The sequence below is a fragment of the Cetorhinus maximus genome, chromosome 8 (assembly GCF_964194155.1).
Source record: "Cetorhinus maximus chromosome 8, sCetMax3.hap1.1, whole genome shotgun sequence".
Classification (NCBI taxonomy): domain Eukaryota; kingdom Metazoa; phylum Chordata; class Chondrichthyes; order Lamniformes; family Cetorhinidae; genus Cetorhinus; species Cetorhinus maximus.
This window is the reverse complement of record NC_135886.1, coordinates 133,562,874-133,585,511: the sequence shown is the minus strand read 5'-3', so window position 1 is coordinate 133,585,511 and position 22,638 is coordinate 133,562,874. Positions and strand designations below refer to the sequence as shown.

Here is a 22,638-nt window from a genome sequence, read left to right as displayed (position 1 = left end):
AATTAAGCTTTTTAAGTTCTTAAAGGGTTTCAGTGGAGAAGTAAGTGAGTGGTTGGCTGGGTGGGAGATCAGGTGGCTGAGTGGTGGGTGAGTGAGTGAGTGAATGAGGGGATGAATGAGTGAGCGAGTGAGTGAATGAGGGGGTGGATGAGTGAGCGAGTGAGTGAATGAGGGGATGGATGAGTGAGTGGGTGAGTGAATGAGGGCGTGGATGAGTGAGCGGGTGAGTGAATGAGGGGGTGGATGAGTGAGCGGGTGAGTGAATGAGGGCGTGGATGAGTGAGCAAGTGAGTGAATGAGGGATGGATGAGTGAGTGGGTGACTGAATGAGGGAGTGGATGAGTGAGCGGGTGAGTGAATGATGGGGTGGATGAGTGAGCGGGTGAGTGAATGAGGGGGTGGATGAGTGAGCGGGTGAGTGAATGAGGGGGTGGATGAGTGAGCAGGTGAGTGAATGAGGGGGTGGATGAGTGAGCGAGTGAGTGAATGAGGGGATGGATGAGTGAGTGGGTGAGTGAATGAGAGCGTGGATGAGTGAGCGAGTGAGTGAATGAGGGATGGATGAGTGAGTGGGTGAGTGAATGAGGGGGTGGATGAGTGAGCGGGTGAGTGAATGAGGGGGTGGATGAGTGAGCGGGTGAGTGAATGGGGTGGATGAGTGAGCGGGTGAGTGAATGAGGGGGTGGATGAGTGAGTGGGTGAGTGAATGAGGGGGTGGATGAGTGAGCGGGTGAGTGAATGAGGGATTGGATGAGTGAGTGGGTGAGTGAGGGGGTGGATGAGTGAGCGAGTGAGTGAATGAGGGGGTGGATGAGTGAGCGGGTGAGTGAATGAGGGGGTGGATGAGTGAGCGGGTGAGTGAATGAGGGGGTGGATGAGTGAACGGGTGAGTGAATGAGGGGGTGGATGAGTGAGCGAGTGAGTGAATGAGGGGATGGATGAGTGAGTGGGTGAGTGAATGAGGGCGTGGATGAGTGAGCGAGTGAGTGAATGAGGGATGGATGAGTGAGTGAGTGAATGAGGGGGTGGATGAGTGAGCGGGTGAGTGAATGAGGGGGTGGATGAGTGAGCGGGTGAGTGAATGAGGGGGTGGATGAGTGAGCGAGTGAGTGAATGAGGGGGTGGATGAGTGAGCGAGTGAGTGAATGAGGGGATGGATGAGTGAGCGGGTGAGTGAAGGAGGGCGTGGATGAGTGAGCGAGTGAGTGAATGAGGGATGGATGAGTGAGTGGGTGAGTGAATGAGGGGGTGGATGAGTGAGCGGGTGAGTGAATGAGGGGGTGGATGAGTGAGCGGGTGAGTGAATGAGGGGGTGGATGAGTGAGCAGGTGAGTGAATGAGGGGGTGGATGAGTGAGCGAGTGAGTGAATGAGGGGTGGATGAGTGAGTGGGTGAGTGAATGAGGGCGTGGATGAGTGAGCGAGTGAATGAATGAGGGATGGATGAGTGAGTGGGTGAGTGAATGAGGGGGTGGATGAGTGAGCGGGTGAGTGAATGAGGGGCTGGATGAGTGAGCGGGTGAGTGAATGAGGGGGTGGATGAGTGAGCGAGTGAGTGAATGAGGGGATGAATAAGTGAGCGAGTGAGTGAATGAGGGCGTGGATGAGTGAGCGAGTGAGTGAATGAGGGATGGATGAGTGAGTGGGTGAGCGAATGAGGGATGGATGGATGAGTGAGTGGGTGAGTGAATGAGGGGGTGGATGAGTGAGCGGGTGAGTGAATGAGGGGGTGGATGAGTGAGCGGGTGAGTGAATGAGGGGGTGGATGAGTGAGCGGGTGAGTGAATGAGGGGGTGGATGAGTGAGTGGGTGAGTGAATGAGGGGGTGGATGAGTGAGCGAGTGAGTGAATGAGGGGGTGGAAGAGTGAGCGGGTGAGTGAATGAGGGGGTGGATGAGTGAGCGGGTGAGTGAATGAGGGGGTGGATGAGTGAACGGGTGAGTGAATGAGGGGGTAGATGAGTGAGCGAGTGAGTGAATGAGGGGATGGATGAGTGAGTGGGTGAGTGAATGAGGGCGTGGATGAGTGAGCGAGTGAGTGAATGAGGGATGGATGAGTGAGTGAGTGAATGAGGGGGTGGATGAGTGAGCGGGTGAGTGAATGAGGGGGTGGATGAGTGAGCGGGTGAGTGAATGAGGGGGTGGATGAGTGAGCGAGTGAGTGAATGAGGGGGTGGATGAGTGAGCGAGTGAGTGAATGAGGGGATGGATGAGTGAGCGGGTGAGTGAAGGAGGGCATGGATGAGTGAGCGAGTGAGTGAATGAGGGATGGATGAGTGAGTGGGTGAGTGAATGAGGGGGTGGATGAGTGAGTGGGTGAGTGAATGAGGGGGTGGATGAGTGAGCGGGTGAGTGAATGAGGGGGTGGATGAGTGAGCAGGTGAGTGAATGAGGGGGTGGATGAGTGAGTGGGTGAGTGAATGAGGGGGTGGATGAGTGAGCGGGTGAGTGAATGGGGGGGTGGATGAGTGAGCGGGTGAGTGAATGAGGGTGTGGATGAGTGAGTGAGTGAATGAGGGGATGGATGAGTGAGCGGGTGAGTGAATGAGGGGTGGATGAGTGAGTGGGTGAGTGAATGAGGGGGTGGATGAGTGAGCGGGTGAGTGAATAAGGGGGTGGATGAGTGAGTGGGTGAGTGAATGAGGGCATGGATGAGTGAGCGAGTGAGTGAATGAGGGGTGGATGAGTGAGCGAGTGAGTGAATGAGGGGGTGGATGAGTGAGCGGGTGAGTGAATGAGGGGGTGGATGAGTGAGCGGGTGAGTGAATGAGGGGGTGGATGAGTGAGTGGGTGAGTGAATGAGGGCGTGGATGAGTGAGCGAGTGAGTGAATGAGGTGGTGGATGAGTGAGCGGGTGAGTGAATGAGGGGGTGGATGAGTGAGGCGGTGAGTGAATGAGGGGGTGGATGAGTGAGCGAGTGAGTGAATGAGGGGGTGGATGAGTGAGCGGGTGAGTGAATGAGGGCGTGGATGAGTGAGCGAGTGAGTGAATGAGGGGGTGGATGAGTGAGCGGGTGAGTGAATGAGGGGGTGGATGAGTGAGCGGGTGAGTGAATGAGAGGATGGATGAGTGAGTGGGTGAGTGAATGAGGGGGTGGATGAGTGAGCGAGTGAGTGAATGAGGGGTGGATGAGTGAGCAGCTGAGTGAGTGAATGGGCGAGTGTGTGAGCAGGTGGGCGTGTGATCGGGTGGGCGTATGATCGGGTGGGCGTGTGATCGGGCAGGTGTGTGATCGGGCGGGCATGTGATCGGGCGGGCATGTGATCGGGCGGGCGGACGGGCGGGCGTGCGATCGGGCGGGCGTGCGATCGGGCGGGCGTGCGATCGGGCGGGTGTGCGATCGGGCGGGCGAGTGGTGAGCGAGCGGGCGAGTGAGTGAGCAAGTCTGTGGGTGTGTGGTTGAGCGGGTGAGCGAGTGAGCGGGTGAGCGGGTGAGCGGGTGAGCGGGTGAGCGAGTGAATGAGCGAGTGGGTTGGTGAGTGTGTGGACGGGTGGGTGAGTGAGTGGGTATGTGAGCGAGCGGGTAGGTGAGTGTGTGTACGGGTGGGTGAGTGAGTGGGTATGTGAGCGAGCGGGTAGGTGAGTGCAAGAGTGGATGGGTTCGTGAGTGAGTGAGTGGGTAGATGGGTGTGTGAGAGAGTGGGTGTGTGAGTAAGTGGGTGGGTATGTGAGCGAGCGGGTAGGTGGGTGCTTGTGGGTGTGAGCAAGCAGGTTAGGGGGATGGGCAGTTGGCGAGTTGGGGGGGGTGAGCTATTGGTTCAGAGGGGGTGGGCAGTTGAGTTGGGAAGCATGTGTGGGGGATGGTGGGTAGAGTTCCACTGCTTATCACTGACATAAACCAGGAATTACACACTGGAACATTGCCAGGGTAAGTGTCTGGGTATGTGATGTGCAACTAGCCCAAGTCTTTGACACTGAGGTCAGCTTCACAGACGTTCTCATTGTGTCCCGGGCAGCGCAAACCAGCCCATTGGAAGTTTAAACTTTGTGTGCAATTGTCGCAGGTGTACACAGGTCAGGACTCCCGATGGGTCCTAAAGCGCAACAGCAGGAGATGTATCAATGTTTGCCCCTGTTGGCATCAGAAGATCTGGCCCATATTCTTTATGTATACCCTATCAAACTCTCCATAATATTAAAGACCTTTGTTAGGATAAATCCATTATGAGCAATACTCCAGTTTTTGTTCGACAACACATTGAACGTCGTGAGTTTGTGTAATGAAACTTATTCTTAATGGTATTGATTGATCCTGATACCAATTTGTAACCATGTGTACACCAGCTGTATTTAGCAGAGGTCTGAATTATTTTCACACTGAAAAAGTTATTAATCATATTTGTTGCTCCTTCACTTGTAAAATCCACCCCTTTTATTCTTTTCCAGCGCTCTGCGATATGCATCCAATGAGAGCACTTTTTCTTATTCCACGGAATTCTCCACCCAAGTTGAAATCCAAAAAATGGTAAGACTGGTTAAAAAATGGTAAAAATGTCCAATATGACATTGGAGTAGAAATGGATCATGTATGTTAATGAGCCCATAACCTCAAAATGAGCACTGGACTGTGCAGGGCGGATATCAGGAAGCACTTCTTCACACAGAAGGTAGTGGAACCTGGAACGTCCTCCCTCAGTAAGCTGTTGGGGCTGGGAGTCAATCGAAAGTTTCAACACTGAGATCGATAGATTTTTTTGTTAGGCAAGTGCAATTAAGCATATCTGAGGCCAAAGAGTTATGATAGGGATCAGCAATGAATGGTGGAACATGATTGAGGGGCTGAATGGCCTACTCCTGTTCCTCTGTTCCAACAGTGAATTACGGGCCAGCTGAAAAGCACACATACTGCTAATTTTGTGCAAGTAAAAAATAAAGCCAAGCCCCTGACATTATGCCGTGGGTTATAAGTGGTGCTGGCTCAAAGGATCTGCTCCTATTTCTTAAGCTCTTATGCGAAAGATCAAAACTTTCCTCTGAATTTCTTTCCGCTGCTATTTTAGTGATAGCATTCACCCAATTATTTTTAAATGGCATGCCTCAGAAACCTGAACAATAAATAAAGTTCTCTGGGAGAAAATGGAGGCCTTTGAAATGTTGGATGCTAGGATGCATGAAAAATTCCATATACAGACCACAAGACAAATGAAGAGGTACTTGAAATAGCAGGAGCAAAAAGAACTGTCAAAAGTGACATCCAGAAAAGAAAATATCAGTACTTCGGCCACTAGATCAGAACTGAAAAACTACAGCGATCCCCCCAGAGGGCTGCTGGATCCAGGGTCCTGGGTTTGCTGGGGCTAAAGGATCCGGATTGCACGCTTCCTTCGGGGGTGAACAAATTGGTACCAAGACAAAGAAGATCTGTAGGCAACACCCTTTTGCCTATGACATCTTTGGCAATCTCTTCTTTGCCTCCACCTATCACTGGCCCTCTATCCAGCTCTACCTGTCCCACCCCCCCCCCCACCCCCCCCTCAACCAGCTTATATTTCACCTCATTTCTATATTTCTTAGTTCTGTTGAAGAGTCACACGGACTCGAAACGTTAACTGTGTTCCTCTCCGCAGATGCTGTCAGACCTGCTGAGTTTTTCCAGCTATTTTTGTTTTTGTTTCAGATTTCCAGCATCCGCAGTATTTTGCTTTTATCTTAAGACCTGTAGATCGTTCTCAGAGGAAACACACTCTGTTTATTTGCAAAAGGAATTCAGCAGCTACACTTGTGTGCTTACAACTCAAAACTCTGTCTTTACTCTTCAGACTCTAACTCAAGACTACTGACTACAGTAGCCCACGCTACTCTGCTATTGGGTATCAAGATCATGTGATCTTACATTACAACATTTGCCTTAAAGGTATATTACTTATCAGATTACTACAAGGGCAAAGTGGAGGGCAGCAGATAGCGGCGTCGATCTAGGTGTAGCTGGGGATGATGGATGTCACAGAGCGGTTTCAGGTGTGTGAGGATGGAGCAAAACAGACAAGTGTGACATACCGTGACAGCAGATCTCCTGGTAGGAGTAGCGACAAGTAGCAGCAGCAAAAGCAGCAGATGCTCTGACCCAATTATGTGTTTCAACCCCAGGATCATCATTGCAAGCCTTTCTGCATCTTTTTTTTTCCTATCTCTGCCATCCTATGGCCTGAATGAGATAGCCAACTTAGTGTCACATTTGACTTTGTGTTGGAGCCACGCCAACTCAGAACTGAACCAATAACACCCAGATCCATTTCATATAAGAGCCGTGCAGTCAGCAGTGAGGGAAACCTTCCACTCGACTAATTTGGGCTGAATTTGAATTTAAATCACAAGTGTTGAGTGCTGGGCCACCTCCCAAACTTCACCCAATTAAACATTTAGTTCTAACATTGGAGAAGAATTTTTAGGGACTGGTTGCAAACCACCCTCAAGATTGTTTAGCTATTTCCAAGGGTTGTTTTTCATGTAACCTGGAAAAATCAACCCTAAAGTGTCAACTTGGCTCAGTTAGTAACACAATCGCTTTTGTGTTCAAGGAATATGTATTGAAGCCCAGCTCTCTAACCTAGGCTGACTGTTCACTGTGGGGGTGCTGCATTGTTGGAGGTGTAAACTTTCAGAGGAAAACTTAAACCAAGGTCCCATCTACCTGGTCAGACAGATAGGAACGATCCCAATAGAGGAAGAGCAGGGTCATCGCCTGGTGTTGGAGCCAAATATCCTCCCTTAGCCAACACTCTCAAAAGAAAAAAACAGATTAATTGTCCATTCTTCTTATTTGATGGCTCCTTGCCATGCTTAATTGGATGCTGTGAGTGCTCAGGTAGCACTAATAACTACATTTCCAAAGCTATTCACTGGCTGTAAAACACTCTGAGACATCCTGAGGACATGATAAGGAGTTTATGTACATGAAGGTTCTTTGCTTTCTTTAGTCATTTATATTATTACCAAAGCCTGACTTTCCCGACGATGTGTTATGTTTTGTTGGAACAGCTGGAGAATAGTTTTCGTGAAACTCATAGCGCTCTTGAGCTATTATTTACCTTAAAGGAAAGTTGCCGCTTTTGAAATTGAAATAGGAAGTTGCTCATGGTTGTGCTATTTGTTCCTGTCATTAAGGGCAGCTGAAGCCTGTTACTTTCTCAGCTTGCTCAATTGCAACCCATACTTCAGTGACACAGTGAAAATGCAACTAGATCAGTCACTGCCTACCGCTTTCACCTTTAACTCTTGCACTCCATTTGACATTTACAGTCTGGTACCACATCTATTGGCAAGTCTAAATTTATTATAAGTCGGAAGGCAAAAATGGATGCTGTGTGAGGTGCACAGCTGCTTCATTGTTAAGAGGTGCAGTTCAAGTGAGCCATGATGAATAGAGTATTGCTTGACCCTGATTTGCCATGCCACAACCTGACTGAAATCCTACAGAGCTTCTCACACGTGGTAAAGCCAATGATTTGGAATGGATTGTTTCACCTGATACACCCCTTTCTGAAAGAAGACCTTCATTGCTTCCGTTTTATTTATAATTATCTGTTTGAGTTCCAAGACCGAACAGAAAAGCATGACACTGTTAATATTTCCATGACTCCCGTTAAATTGGCCTTGTGGCAGCCTTAGCTCTCAGCCGTGGCTCAGTGTAAAACACTCTCACCTCTGAGGGAGCAGGTTGTGAGTTCATGCCCAACACCAAAGACTGGAGGACAAAATCTAGGCTACACTCCAGTGCAACGCACAGTTGGAGGTGTCGTGCTTCAGATGAGACATTAAACTGAGGCCTCTGAGATGGAGGTAAACATCCCATGGCACTGTTATGCAGAAGAGCAGGGGAGTTCTCCCTGGTGCCCTAGTCAATTTTTAGCCCTCAACCAACATCACTTAAACAGATGATCATATCATGTCCAGATTGCTGTTCATGGGACCTTGTTGTGCCTAAATTAGCTGTTGCTTTATTGGTTGTAAAGTGCTTCAAAACATCTTGAGGTCTTGAATAGTGCGATATGAATGCGAGTCTTTCTTTCTTTCTTGGATTAGCCGATGGGCAGTGCACTTTTTGGGTCTGGTTAAGTCACGCTTTTCTTGTTTCCCTGTGAATCTGTTCCCTTTTTATTGTAATCAACAACTTCTGTAAAGATGTAGAGGTACATCGAGGCCACACTTCCTCTTTTGAAAATGTAATTAGAATACAGTGATTTCAGGGAGATAGTTTGCCTCGTGGAAATTTTTATGCCTGAGTCTCTTAATGAACTTTTTTAATTACTGTAGCATTTTTTATAGTTATGAATAATAAACTTTAGAGCTAGACTAATCTAAATTTAGAAGTTTAAGATGATGTGCAGATTTATTATATTAATTATGTATTACTGTACGTTTAAGGATTGTCATTTTGTTCATGACTTTTATAAGAAGCCTGAATTAAGTCGTGGGTTTAAACCATCAAGTGTGATTTAGACAGAGATTTATACTTGTATTTTCAAATACAGTGGCAAAAATAAACCTTGTCTGATAACATGACTTAATAATAAAATCTGCAAGCTAGTGTCAGCAAATTTATCATTCAAATGCGTGAAGAGTTTATAACAAATGCTTCTTGCCATAATTTTAACAGAGATATTGAGCTGCTTCTTTTAAATCAATGTCTCCATTAAAATAGCAGAGAGAGGAATTTGACACAAATGTGGTTGGTGCTCGTTCCATAACATTGCTCAAGGTAATTTCTGTACAGCGATCACAGAATCACGGAATTTTAACAACAAAGAAGGAGGCCATTTTGCCCATCGTGTCCGTGCCAGCTCTCCAAATTAGCATTATGACCTAGTGTCATTGCCCTGCCTTTTCCCCGGACCCCTGCACATTGTTTCTATTCAAATAATCATCGAATGCCCTCTTGATTGCCGAGGTAGGAACATAGGAATAGGAGTTGGCCCTTCAGACCATCGAGCCTGTTTCTCCATTCAGTTAGATCATGACTGATCTATGTCAACTCAATTTACCCACCTTAGCTCCATATTCTGCAATTTCAGTCTTGAAAACCTCCAATTCCACTAGCATTCCTTTTTGGAAGCTGGAGTTGAGAATTCTACCACCCATCTGAATGATAATAACATGAACTTTGAGGGAAGCAAGTAGTTCTTAGTCCAGCAACATTTACTGGGATGCAACGTGCAGAACATCTTTAATCTCAACAAATAATTGCTGGGATATTGCCTTAAATATGGTCCCAGCACCAAAAAGTTAACACCCTCGATAAGTGTTACAATATTTCAGTTTTCAGGGATGCAAGATTGTTTCCTGGATGCAAGGCATGCTGAATGTCGGAATCCTGGGAAAAAGTGCTCCCTGATTTCCTTCCAAAATGGCCTGGCTCTACTTTTAGATAAAGATAAAGACCCTTTTTTTTCTGCGATAAGGAAATCCTATTAAATGCATTCAGCATTTTAAACAATCCAATCAGATTACCCCTCTATGATCAACTTTTAGGTTTATACAACCTGTCCTCATAACTTACCCTTGAAACCATATCACACTTTGCCATGATGTGCTTCCAGTTCCTCATCAGTGGGCCCAATTTTAATAATATTGCACAGAGTCTAAAATGAGGTTGTGTCATATATGGTAACAAAGATGCTCCTATAACTGTTGGGGAAAGGAGTAACAAGACTTGTTTCTCAACCATTTTGTTTCTTAACGTTGATTGATCTTTCAAGCGACAACAACTTGCATGTTTATAGGGTATTTAACATTGTAAAACATCCCAAGGCACTTCACAGGAGTGTTATCAAATGAAATTTCACATTGATCCATGGAAGGCGTGTTAGGACAGGTGACCAAAAGCATTGTCAACGAGGTAGGCATAAGGAGTGCTTTAAAGGAGGAGAAAGAGCTAGAGGTGCAGAGATGTTTAGGGCGGGAATTCCAGAGCTTAGGGTCTAGACAGTTGAAGGCATGACAGCCAATGGTGGAACAATGAAAATCAAAGGACACATAAGAAGCCAAAATTGGAGGAATGCACAGGTCTGGCAGAGTGTAGGAGGATAACCAGATTTTCTGGTCAGTTGAAAGTCCAGTTGTTGTTGCAATTACTCAAAGAGTTTCCAGTTGATGGCATGAGTCTTGAAAGGGCCATCATAAGAAACCAAGGATTCCAACATTCAACAACAACACATTTTTTTTTATTCATTCATGGGATGTGGGTGTCACTGACTAGGATAGCATTTATTACCCTCCCTAATTGCCCTGGAAAAGGTGGTGTTGAGCTGCCTTCTTGAACTGCTGCTGTCCATGTGGTGTAGGTACAGCCACAGTTCTGTTAGGGAGGGAGTTCCAGGATTTTGGCCCAGCAACAGTGAAGGAACGGTGATATATTTCCAAGTCAGGATGGTGAGTGTTTAGAGAGGAACTTTCGGGTGGTGGTGTTCCCATGTGTCTGCTGCCCTTGTCCTTCTGGATGATAAGAGATTGTGGGTTTGGAAGTTGCTGCCTAAGGAGCCTTGGTGAGTTCCTGCAGTGCATTTTGTAGATGGTACACACTGCTGCCACTGTGCGTTGGTGGTGGAATTGGGGTGCCAATAAGCGGGCTGCTTTGTCCTGGCCAGTGTCAAGCTTCTTGATTGTTGTTGGAGCTGCACTCATCCAGGCAAGTGGAGAGTATTCCATCAAACTCCTGACTTATGCCTTGCAGATGGTGGACAAACTTTGGGGAGTCAGGAGGCGAGTTATTCAGAGCGGATCCCTAGCGTCTGCCCTGCTCTTGTAGACACAGTATTTATATAGCTTGTCCAGTTCAACTTCTGGTCAATGGTAACCATTAGTGAGCAGATTGTTGCTAAGCAAGTGCCACTTGATAGCACTGATGATAACCCCTTCCATCACTTTACTGATGATAGAGAGTACACTGATGGGACAGTGATTGGTCAGGTTGGATTTGTCCTGCTTTTTGTGTACAAGACATACCTGGGCAATTTCCCATTTTGCCAGGTAGATGCCAGTGTTGTAGCTGTACTGGAACAGCTTGGCTAGGGGCACGGCAAGTTTTGGAGCTCAAGTCTTCAGTACTATTGTCGGAATGTTGTCAGGGCCCATAGCCTTTACAGTATACAGTGCCTTCAGCTGTTTCTTGATATCACATGGAGTAAATCAAATTGGCTGGAGACTAGCATCTGTGATGCTGGGGATCTCTGTAGGAGACTGAGATGGATCATCCACTTGGCACTTCTGGCTGAAAATTGTTGCAAATGCTTCAGCCTTATCTTTTGTACTGATGTACTGGGCTCCCCCAGCATTGAGGTTGGGGATATTTGTGGAGCATCCTCCTCCAGTGAGTTGTTCAATTATCCAACACCATTCACGACTGGATTTGGCAGAACTGCAGAATTTAAATCTAATCGATTGGTTGTGGGATCGCTTATGCTGTTTGGCATGCAAGTAGACCTGTGTTGTAGCTTCACCAGGTGTACACCTCATTTTAGGCATGCCTGGTGCTGCTCGTGTCATGTCCTCCTGGACTCTTAATTGAACCAAGGCCTTGGCTTGGTGGTAATGATAGAGTGGGGGACATGTTGGGCCATGAGGTTACAGATTTTGTTCGAGTACAATTCTGCTGTTGCTGATGGCCCAGAGCACCTCATGGATGCCCAGTCTTGAGTTGTTAGATCTATCCCACACAGCACAGTCGTAGTGCCGCACAGCACGATGGAGGGTATCCTCAATGTGAAGGCGGTACTTTGTCTCCACAAGGACTATGCGGTGGTGACTCCTACCAACACTGTCATGGGCAGATGCATGTGCAGCAGCCTTGCACCCAAAAAACAATCTTGCATTCCTGAAAACTGAAGAATTGCAATTCTATATCAAAGGTGTTAACTTGTTGGTGCTGGGACCGTATTTTAAGTTGTGTCCCAGATATATTTATTGGGATTAAAGATGTTTTGCATGTTGTATCCCAATAAATGTTGCTGAACTGAGAACTCTGCTGCCTCCTTCAAAGTTCATGCTATTCCCATTCAACTATCACCCCTGTGCTCACTGACCTACATTGGCTCCCGGTCAAGCAGCACTTTGATTCTAAAATTCTGATCCTTGTTTTCAAATCCCCCGTGGCCTCGCCCCCCCATATCTCTGTAATCTCCTCCAGCCCCACAACTTTCCAAGATAGTTGCGCTTCTCTAATTCTGGCCTCTTGAGCATCCCCGATTTTAATCGTTACATTGTTGGCAGCTGTGCCTTCAGTGGCCTAGGCCCTTCAGCTCTGGAATTCTCTCCATAAACCTCGCTGACTCTCTACTCATTTTTTTTCCTTTAAGACACTCCTTAAAACCTACCTGTTTGACCACACTTTTGGCCGTCTGACCAAATGCCTCCTTATGTGGCGCAGTGTCTAATTTTGCTTTATGTCATTCCTGTGAAGTGCCCTGGCATATTTTAATATGTTAAAGGCATGATATAAATATAAATTGTTGTTGTTATTGATGTCTTTGATCCTCCTGACTTTGACAGGATTAGCAGTGAGTGTCAATGAATTGAAAGCTGATTCTCACTTGAATCAGGTTCCATTTTGAACATTTAGGCTGATTTATTCTTCTGCTTCTTACACTAAAATGCCCTTATTCTGTCACAAAGAGCTTGTGAGTTGCATACTTTGTGTGGCAGTTAGCTCACACACTTGTTAGATCCCATCTGTGCTTTACTCTGAAAGTTGAATCTTTCTTTCCTTTAGTCTAAAGAAATTGTAGACTCGTCTTCTATTTAAAGGATGATCACACTCTTGCTATGAGGCGAGTGGTAGCTTTCTGTTTAAAAGAAAACTGAATTTCATACCAGACTGACCAATCACTTCCTTTCTATGGGGAACTATGGTGGGCACCCACCAGAAAGCTTTGGGACATTCATATCAATTTACGAAGGTTGAGCAAATGAGAGAGTCAGACTATAGGCCAGATTTGACAAAAATGGCAGATGAGCCCAGATATCCTAAGTCCCGCCATCCAACAAGGCATGTTCTAATTTCACGGGGGCAGGAGTGGAGCCGAGCCGGAGTTCGTGTATGCGCAGTTTGCGGAGGCATTTGGCCATTTAAATCACCAGCTGCCTCTGCTGAAGTGGGATTTTGGTAGGTCAGGAGTGTGAAACCAGGAGTGTGCAGATTAGACCAGGTAAGAGTTGGTCTGAACTTGATGGATTCATTTGGATAGACAGGGTACCCCTTCGGAGAGGTAATATACCCCTTTGGATATGATGCCAGAGCACATTTGGAGAGGTAAGGCACCTTTTTAGATAGGCAAGGCACTCTTTTGGAGAGGTATGGCACCCTTTAGGATTATTAATGTACTTTGTACATGATTGTGTGTAAAAAGTACATAACCTCATTGGATCTGTAAAAGCTGTCAAAGAATTATCAAAGCTGTAAAAGGTGTCAAAGAACTGTCAGTAATGCCAAAGAACTGTCAAGCTGCTAAAGAACTGTCAAAGGATATTAGGTGAGTTGGCATGAAGGAGGTGAGGACAAAGGGTGTTACTTGTGAGGGCATGGTTTGTCACTAAGTTGGCATAGGAGCTATAAAGTGCCATGGGCATGTGGGGGGCATAGAGGGTGTGAGAGGCCATGGGGGTTGGTAGAGGGGCATGGGTTGGCATGGGGATATGAGGGGCCATCTGGTGGTTACAAAGGCCATGGTGGGGGTGGGTACAGAGCATGGGTTGACATAGAGGGTAAAAGGGGGCCATGGGGAGTGGGTAGAGGAGCATAGGTTGGCATAGGGGGTATGAGGGGCTACAAGGGGGGTGTGGGGCATGAGGTGGCACAGGTTGGCATGGATGGGGCATGGGGAGTGTGTGGGGGATGAGGGGTGAGGGCTGAAGGGCTGTTTGTTGTTTCAGTCGTATTACCTATAATTCAACAAAGTGCCAGAGAATGGAGGCAGACATTCTGCTCAGTCCACAGCTGCACCCAGCAGCCTCTGCACTTGTTCTGGAGTCGATGAGCCAAACTTATAATGCAGCTTCCTCCCCCACTGCGCCCCCACCACTGCCCCCACCCACCACTCACTGAAAATCAGAACGGCAGGCAGCCATTTTAAAGTTCAGGTTCGCGGAGCTGGGAACTCTCCTGTCTCTGCGCTCCTGTCCCGGGAATAAAAAATCTGGCCCTTCCAGTTGGTTGGTCGTACAGAACTTGAATATTGCTGTGAAGAGAGACATGTTACCAAACCTTTTCATCTTGCACTCATCAGGACAAACACAAGAATGCCAAATTTCCAAACAATCACAACAACTTATACTACAGGAGGAAACAGCATGTTCCTTCGACTGTTTGCAATAGACAGAGTACAGACTGTACTTGACCAGTCCACGCTCGCAAACCTCAAAATAAAATCTGCTGTTAGATGTGATTCTGCAATTGGGCAGCACTTGCTGAACAATCCTGAACAAACGCTAACAGCTACACTAACAGCTAATTTAAGATAATCAGTCAAGCTCATAATGTGGCTCATTTACGCTTGTTAGAAGCGACATACGTTCGTACACAGGGGCCCATTCTCTGCAGACAAAAGGAATATGTTCAAGCCTTGTGCCTTCTTTGAATTACCCATGAGTTTGTGGAGCCTACAGCTCCCTGTTGCTCTCTCCATAGAAATGCCTCAGACAATCAGAATCAACTTGCCAGCCAATCAGCACCCTTTTCTCCTGCAGTATAAATTGTGTTATGACCGTTTGAAATTTGGCATTCTTGCATTTGTCCTGATGAGTGTAAGACGAAAAGCTTCAGCAACACGTCTCTCTTTTCAGCAAGGTTCAAGAAAGATTACCTTGGCTGGGTCTTTATTTTTCTTAATTGCATTTTGTCCGCACACTACACAAGTCTACTGATTATTCCTTGCGAGTCATGTTCTGTACAAGCACAACTTGATACGATAACGGTCAGTGTGACCTGCTCCCTGCAAATTGCAGGAGCATGTCTCAGTAATTGCTACATTTTGCCCTACAGCTAGAGTTACTAACTGGTGATGCACTTGAAAGAATGCAAAGAGAAACCGCTTGGCAGTGCTTGAGGGGATGGATGCATGGGAGCAGTGCGCCTGAATGAAAAAGACCCTAGCAAACAATTTTCTTCATGCTGGATTTTTTCACACATCACAGAGACATATCAAATTAGCACAATTCAGCATTGCCCGAGAGGGTGGATTTGTCAAAAGACAAGTGTTCAACAATAGACAGATGCAATGGATAGTATTTTGTGAATCTCTTGAGGATTATTGCACATGGGATCCTGATAAATGCTGTCAGTCTGGGTCTGGTTGAGAGAAGGTGACGATGCCAGACCGAGTGAAGCAGCCTTTGATCTACCTGCTGAATTTTCCACCTGTCACAGTGGAAGATGTTTTCAAATAAACGTGGAGGATTTTTTTTTTATAAAAGCAAAATACTGCGGATGCTGGAAACCTGAAACAAAAACAGAAAATGCTGGAAAAACTCAACTGGCCTAACAGCGTCTGTGGAGAGAAAGACGGAGTTGGCGTTTCGAGTCCGTATGAGTCTGCTCCGAAGAAGAGTCATACGAACTGGAAACATTAACTCTGTCTTCCTCTCCACAGATGCTGCTGAGTTTTTCCAGCATTTTCTGGTTTTGTTGTTGATCGAGAATTTTTTGCTGGGCCAATGGCTCCCCTGAGGTCTTTGAGGAGGCAAGTGGCGACTGGGACTTGCAGGCGTCATTCATATATTTGACATAACAATGCCATTATCACTGAACCTTACTTATTTTGTTTTAGGTCGAAGAAATTTATTCATTTTGTAGAAAATTGCCTGGTGAAGAATTACTTACATCGAAATACCACTGAAACCCTACTAAAACATTCATTCATCCGCGATCAACAGAATGACCGGCAAGTTCGCATTATGCTGAAAGATCATATAGACAGAACCAGGAAGAAGAAGGGTGAGAAAGGTACCAAATTTCCTTTGTTTTTGTACCAATTCTTCCTGCCAATTCCAGTTGTAGTTTTCTAGTTTCACCCAATCACTAACATGTAGGGGGGCGGTTGCTGGTGTAGTGGTAACGTCACTGGACTAGTAATCCAGATCCCCAGGTTAATGCTCTGGGGACATGTGTTCAAATCCCACCATGGCATCTGGTGGAATTTAAATTCAATTAATAAACCTGGACTTATAAAGCTAGTCTCAGTAATAGTGACCATGACAATTATCATTGATTGTTGTAAAAGCCTGCCTAGTTCACTAATGCCCCTTTAGGGAAGGAAATCTGCCATCCGTACCTGGTCTGGCCTATACGTCATACCAAACCAACAGCAATATGGCTGACTTTTAACTGCCCTCTGAAATGACCTGGCAAGCCACTCACTTCAAGGGAAATTAGGGATGGGCAACAAATGTTGGCCTTGTCATTGGTGCCCACCTCCCATGAAAGAAAAAGACTTGTAAATTCCAGCATGCCCAAATTGTCTGAAAGATGTGCATCACCTGAATGTCTGTCCTCTGTTTCCAAAAGGCTACACAAATCTAGTCTGGAAATCCTCCAATGATTATTTGATTGATTTTGCGATATAACGTTCTATTGCTTTGATAACTGAATGTGTTAAAATAATTGACAGCGCAGAGTTAAAAAAAATACCCATTTATAGTTCTGGTGCTGGATTTTTGCCTCCAAATGGAGGCAGGAATTGAATGCAAAATGCTGCACTTTGTTTCTCCTCCAAAAAAAACCACTATCCTCTGCCTCCCTGACCCTGCACCATTTTTGTGTGGCCTTTTCATGGGTCGGGAAAGCCTGCTTTGCAAAATACACCTGCATATAAATGCTGTATAAATACTGTGGCTAAAAGAGCAGGTCAGAGGCTAGGAATTCTGCTGTGAGTAACTCACCTCCTGACTCCCAAAAGCCAGTTCCCCATCTACAAAGCACAAGTCAGGAGTGTGGTGAAATACTCTCCACTTGCCTGGATGAGTGCAGCTGCAACAACACTCAAGAAGCTTGACACCATCCAGGATAAAGCAGCCCGCTTGATTGGCACCCCATCCACAAACATTCACTCCCTCCACCACCGATGCACAGTAGCAGCAGTGTGTACCATCTACAAGATGCACTGCAGGGACTCAGCAAGGGTCCTTAGACAGCACCTTCCAAACCCACGACCACTACCATCTAGAAGGACGAGGGCAGCAGGTGCATGGGAACACCACCACCTGGAAGTTCCCCTCCGAGTCTCACCCCATCCTGACTGAGAAATATATCACCGTTCCTTCACTGTTGCTGCATCAACATCCTGGAACTCCCTCCCTAACAGCACTGTGGGTGTACCTACACCACATGGACTGCTGCAGTTCAAGGAGACAACTCACCACCACCTTCTCAAGGGCAACTAGTGCTGGGCAATAAATGCTGGCCCAGCCAACGATGCACACATCCCATAGAATGAATTTTTAAAAATCTCTTCCAAAGTCGGTGTCCCCTTTGTGAGGACCATAGGAACATTGTATTTTCTCTTGCATTATATTTTCGTGTGGTGACGTGGGTTTTAGAAGCCCTGAAAAAAAATGCACTCCCTCGCAGAGCTCACGAGAACTGGGAGAGGTCTGTTGAGGAGTCGTGAGTATCCTGGCAATTTTTTTCTTTCCAGTATCAATGAAAGTGTATTTGAATTCAGGTTTTTATTAGGTTGCTAGAGCCATCATTTTTTGCAATGATTTTAAACTAATTCCCATTGCTATTACATAGCTCATGAGGACTGTACATAGTGCTTTCTGCGTGAATGGCAATGGAGGATACATGGGCGGGGTGGGGTGGCATGGGGTGGCAATATTTTCTTTGCTCATTCACAGGATGTGGGCATCACTGGCAAGGCCAGCACTTGTTGCTCCTCCCTAATTGCCTTTAAACTGAGTGGCTCGATGGGCCATTTCAGAGGGTAGTTAAGAGTCAACCACATTGCTGTGGGTCACATGTAGGCCAGGCCGATTGAGGATAGCAGATTTCCTTCCCGAATGAACATTTCTGAAGCAGGTGGGTTTTTAGGACAAGCAGTGATAGTTGTCGTGGTCACTATTACTGGGACTAGCTTTATGTTCTAGATTTATTCACTGAATTTAACTTCCACCAGCTGCCCTGGTGGGATTGGAACTTGCGTCCCCAGAGCATTAGCCTGGGCCTCTGGATTATCAATCCAGTGACATTACCATGATTCCACTCTGTGTGTGTGTGTGTGTGTGTGTGTGTGTGTGTGTGTGTGTGTGTGTGGGCGGCGGTCGGGGGGGTGGTGGGGGGGTGGCGGGGGGGGGGTGATGGGACACGGGGTGCTACAAATGACCTGAGGGGTCATGGGGTATAATGGGGTGAGGTTTAGAGCACCTTTAAACATAATTGGGAGCTAGGCTGTTATGTTGGAGGACCAAGGTGGGCATTCTAACTGGCCCTCCTCCACGCCCACACTCCTCACGCATTCCATTGCGGTTCACAAAATGCACTGTGAACCTGACTCCTGTATGAAAATAAACACGCGGGTTGGGTGTGCATTTCAGAAGCCACAGAAGTGCGCAGGTTGGGTTTTCCTGAGCCCATACAATAATCCAGCACCCTGGGCCAGGATTTTCCCCCCATCAGGGTGGGGGGAGTTGAAGAGCAGGTGCGCAGTGGCCCACCTCCAATCGGCACCCCCAATTGGGGGCGCGGTGCCATTTTACATGGGCGGGCCAATTAAGGCCTGCCCAGCGTTACATCCACACAGAAGCGCTGTGCGCTCCCTGTGCGGGTGGTGGGGGGGGGGGGGGAGTCCCTAAACCCGAGAGTGCGCTCTCTCGCACATGCGCATGAAAGAGCACACTCATCTCCCTGAGGCTAAGTGCAGCCTCAGGGAGATTGGCTCTATTGTAAAAAATATTGGAAATAGAGAAAAAAACAATTCCTTGACATGTCCCCTCATGTGACACTGTCACATGAGTTGAGACATGTCCATAACTTTTAAAAACACTTTAATTAAAATTTTAAAAACCTACATGAAACCTCATCCCGCCCGTGGATGAGTTTTCATGCTTTTTCTAATGCCTGCCAGGGCTCCCGGCCTGTGCACCAACCTTAAGGTTGGACGGGCAGGTCCATTAATTACTTTAATTGATCTGTCAATGGCCTCAATTGGAGTTCCACCCGACATCACCGCGCATCATTTTACACATTGGCGAGCAGGCCCCACCCCCCGCTCGCCGTTGGGAATGTCCTGGCCCTGGTCTTTGGTCCTTATGGCTAACTTTTATTTCATTCATTGAATTGTGCAGCAGGACAGCATGCATTGAAAGAGAAGATCACTCATCAGATACAGCATTATTACTTTGCAGTGATAGGGGTTGTTAATCTGACTTTTGAAAATGAACCTTTGTATCAAAATATGTAGGTTTAGTGAGCAAAATTAACACAGCTCTCTCCGAATACATCAGATTAGATTTTTAATTGTTTTATTATTCTGGCAATATTCTCATACTGTTGAAGGGTAATGACCCTGAAGTGATGGCTCGGTCCTAAATTTGTCATTTGTAAGTTTGAATTTATGCTTCTTTTCCTGCAGTTAAGGTTTGTCATGAAGTGCTGGATTTACCTTTTCTATCCTGTTTACTGCCTTATGCAGTTGGATAAGGCATCATCTCAAGGATGTAAAGCACAAATGTTTGCAATCTTTCCTGATAACTCAATCCTCTGATGTTGAGCTCAGCTCTTCTTTGCATTGCACCTTGGACTTGAATGGCTACCTTGTGTTGTTTTGGTTAAAACCAGACAAATTAGTCAAGGTAGAGACTCATCAGAAGACTGCACCAATGTAGTCTTAAAATCCTCCCAATTTTATTCGATTGATTTTACTATATAATGTTCTATTTGTTTGCTAAGAATTGGACATGTTAAGTGTCGAGTTCATTCATTCCCCCGTATCTCTTTCGACTTCACCCTCAGCTATTTTAACACCATTCATGAAGTTTGTTTATAGCCCTTGTCAAGTGTTCCATTGTGCAATACTTTACACTTAATGTTTGAATTTACTTTACCAGCAGCACTCATTTACATATTTTATGAAATGACTTTACAGATCTTGGATTGCCTTTTCATATTCAACAGTCCTCCCTAATTTGGCATCACTTGCTCCAAAACACAAACTCTAAATAGGAGATGGAGAACTGCTAACATAGCTTATTAAAACCTAAACTTAATTAAAAGAAGAATTAGACCCAGTCTCCGGAGGAACAATCATTGGGTGATTGAACTTGAGCTTCAACATTATCCCTTCTTATTATTAGATGAAACTGAGTATGAATATAGCGGAAGTGAAGAAGACGAAGAAGGATTGAATGAAGATGAAGGAGAGCCAAGGTAATTTAATTAATTGTTGAGTTCTCCTGTTTATCGCAAATGCACCAATCATACTGCAAGTATTGGTAAAACAAAAATGTTGGTTTTTTTTTCAAGGTAAGATTATAAACAGGCAATGCTAACAAGGGGGCTATGTAGACATCTCTGACCTTTAGGACATGAGTCACGGGATTAGACATCACATCCTGTCTCATGCTGGGCAGTGATGGACAACAGTTTAAGATACACTCCCTTAGAGGTACATGTACATCACATTACAACATAATTGAAGTATTTATCCAATTCCCTTTTGAAAGTTAATACTGAATCAGCTTCCACCACCCTTTTAGCCGGTACATTTCATAGATTTCGATTTGGTCCGATATTGCTTCATTGAGTGCAGGCAGATCTCCAGAATTCGGTTGAATTGTATTCCTGTCTTACCATGTGCTGCTATTCATTGTTTTTGCTATTGGTTAAGGGAGAAATATTGGCCAGGAATTGATGTTGTGAGGAAGCTGTGTCACAATTGTCTTTTTTCACAAAGCCAAAAGCTATTATTTTTAAACCAGATTGGTTTTATGGGAAGTGTTTGAGACTGCTGTGTTGAGTGGAGATAATGTCATGGCTAAGTGACTCTAATTACCCTTCCCAGTAATTTAGGCGATTAGGCCAAGACACTGAAATGATACACTAGCAATATGGAATCTGTCCTGGGATAAAAGCAAATTTCGATTTCAGTTTAGCCTAATGTTGGTGCGTGAGTGCAGGAAAATTCCAAGAATTGAGTTAAATTATGTTCCCTGACCTTTCTTGTGTTGTTAGTCTTCAGTATTGGTATTGGTTGAGGGAAAAATATTGCTCAGGAAGTGATGTAACAAGGAAACCACGTCCCAGTAGCCATTTCTTTAAAAAAAAGCCAAAGGCTGGTTGTATTACCTTTGAAAGAGACCTTCTGTTTTTGACATCACTGGAGTTTGAAAAACTTTTTGTAAAAATCAAACATTGTTTTTCTAAAAAAAAAGTAAGGGAAGTCTGGAATGAGATGGTTCCTGATCATACAGGTGGTTGTTCTTACCCAGCACACCTTCCAACATGACAGCAAGTTGCTACAGAGTTGCTCACCTCTCATTTAAAATACAGAATTTATATGAATAGTCAGCACCTTTAGGAGCTGAATTACGGTTCATAGATTTTGGTTTATCTGCACTCCGCTTTGCCTTGTTAAAAAAAAAGCTTGATGTTGATAACATCCTGGTTATGGTTCTCATAATGTTGTCAAAGGGAAGCCTCCAATGGCACGATAGGTTGACTGCAGTTTGTTCAGACAAAGGATGAGGAAATTGCCCTTAATTCCAGGTCATGATGGCTTCCCAGAGACCTAGGATTTTAAAATCATACAACACAGAATGAGCCCATCATACCTTTGCTGGCTCTTTGGAACCGCTGTCCCCCACTCTTGCCCCATAGGGTGGAATTTTCCGTGCCTGTTGGTGGTGAGTGTCAGCGGATAATGTGGCGCGAAGGCCAAAAATTGGTTCCACGACATTGTGAAACCAGTTTGCAGTTGTCCACTCTGGCCATCAATGGCAAGCCCATATCCCACCATCGGACATCAGGATTTTCATTGATACACAATTGTGTATCATTATAAGCCCAGCTCGCCAGAATTATCCCGCTACACTGGATCATCTGGGCATGTCTGCGTGATTGCACACCGATGTGTTTCACAACTGAACATAAGCGATGTGCACCTAGTGTGCTGCACTTCACTCGGGACTTCATGGTTTGTTTGCCTACTGTGCTTTGGGCAGTACTCACAGTCATCAGCACCAGGCTTTGCAGGCAGCACCACAGCACTTTTAGGGGGGCTCACGGGCAGGTCTCTACCTACCAGACCAGCTTTTCAATGGCTGCAGGGCTAGGGCTTACTTGGAGAAGGGGGAGAAGTGGCCTCAGGCAAGGGAAGAGGCTGCAGGGCGAGGGCTGTACTGGGGAAGCGGGGTATCCCAGGGTGTGTGGAGGGGGGCACAAGTTGACCTGTGCAAATGACTGAGGAGGGCTGAGGAGGCAGTCTCCAGAGGAGATGAGGCCAGATGGAGATGTGAGGGTGTGTGTGTGAGAGAGTGAGTGGTGATGTCCCTTGAGCTGGCAGTGAGTGAGATGCCAGTGAATGTGGGATGGGCTTGTGAGTGTGTGAGTTTAGGGTATGAGATGGTTGCCTTACCCTGACAGCACGGATGAGATCATTCCTCCTCTCTCTGCATTGGATGGCCAACCTCTTCTGTGCAGCATTGGCACTGATCGCCA

General features: G+C 46.0%; 1 protein-coding gene across 7 annotated transcripts in view; it reads left to right on the top strand.

Moving 5' to 3' along the window:
* The window catches only part of LOC144684002 (mitogen-activated protein kinase kinase kinase kinase 4), a 287,637-nt gene that overhangs the window by 137,537 nt on the left and 127,462 nt on the right, over nt 1-22,638 (top strand). For all 7 annotated transcript variants that reach the window (XM_078547672.1, XM_078547671.1, XM_078547670.1 and 4 more), the window contains 3 exons: nt 4,386-4,464; nt 15,755-15,930; nt 20,277-20,349. In XM_078547672.1, the coding sequence (XP_078403798.1) occupies nt 4,386-4,464; nt 15,755-15,930; nt 20,277-20,349 (328 nt within the window). The remainder of the gene's footprint in view (nt 1-4,385; nt 4,465-15,754; nt 15,931-20,276; nt 20,350-22,638) is intronic.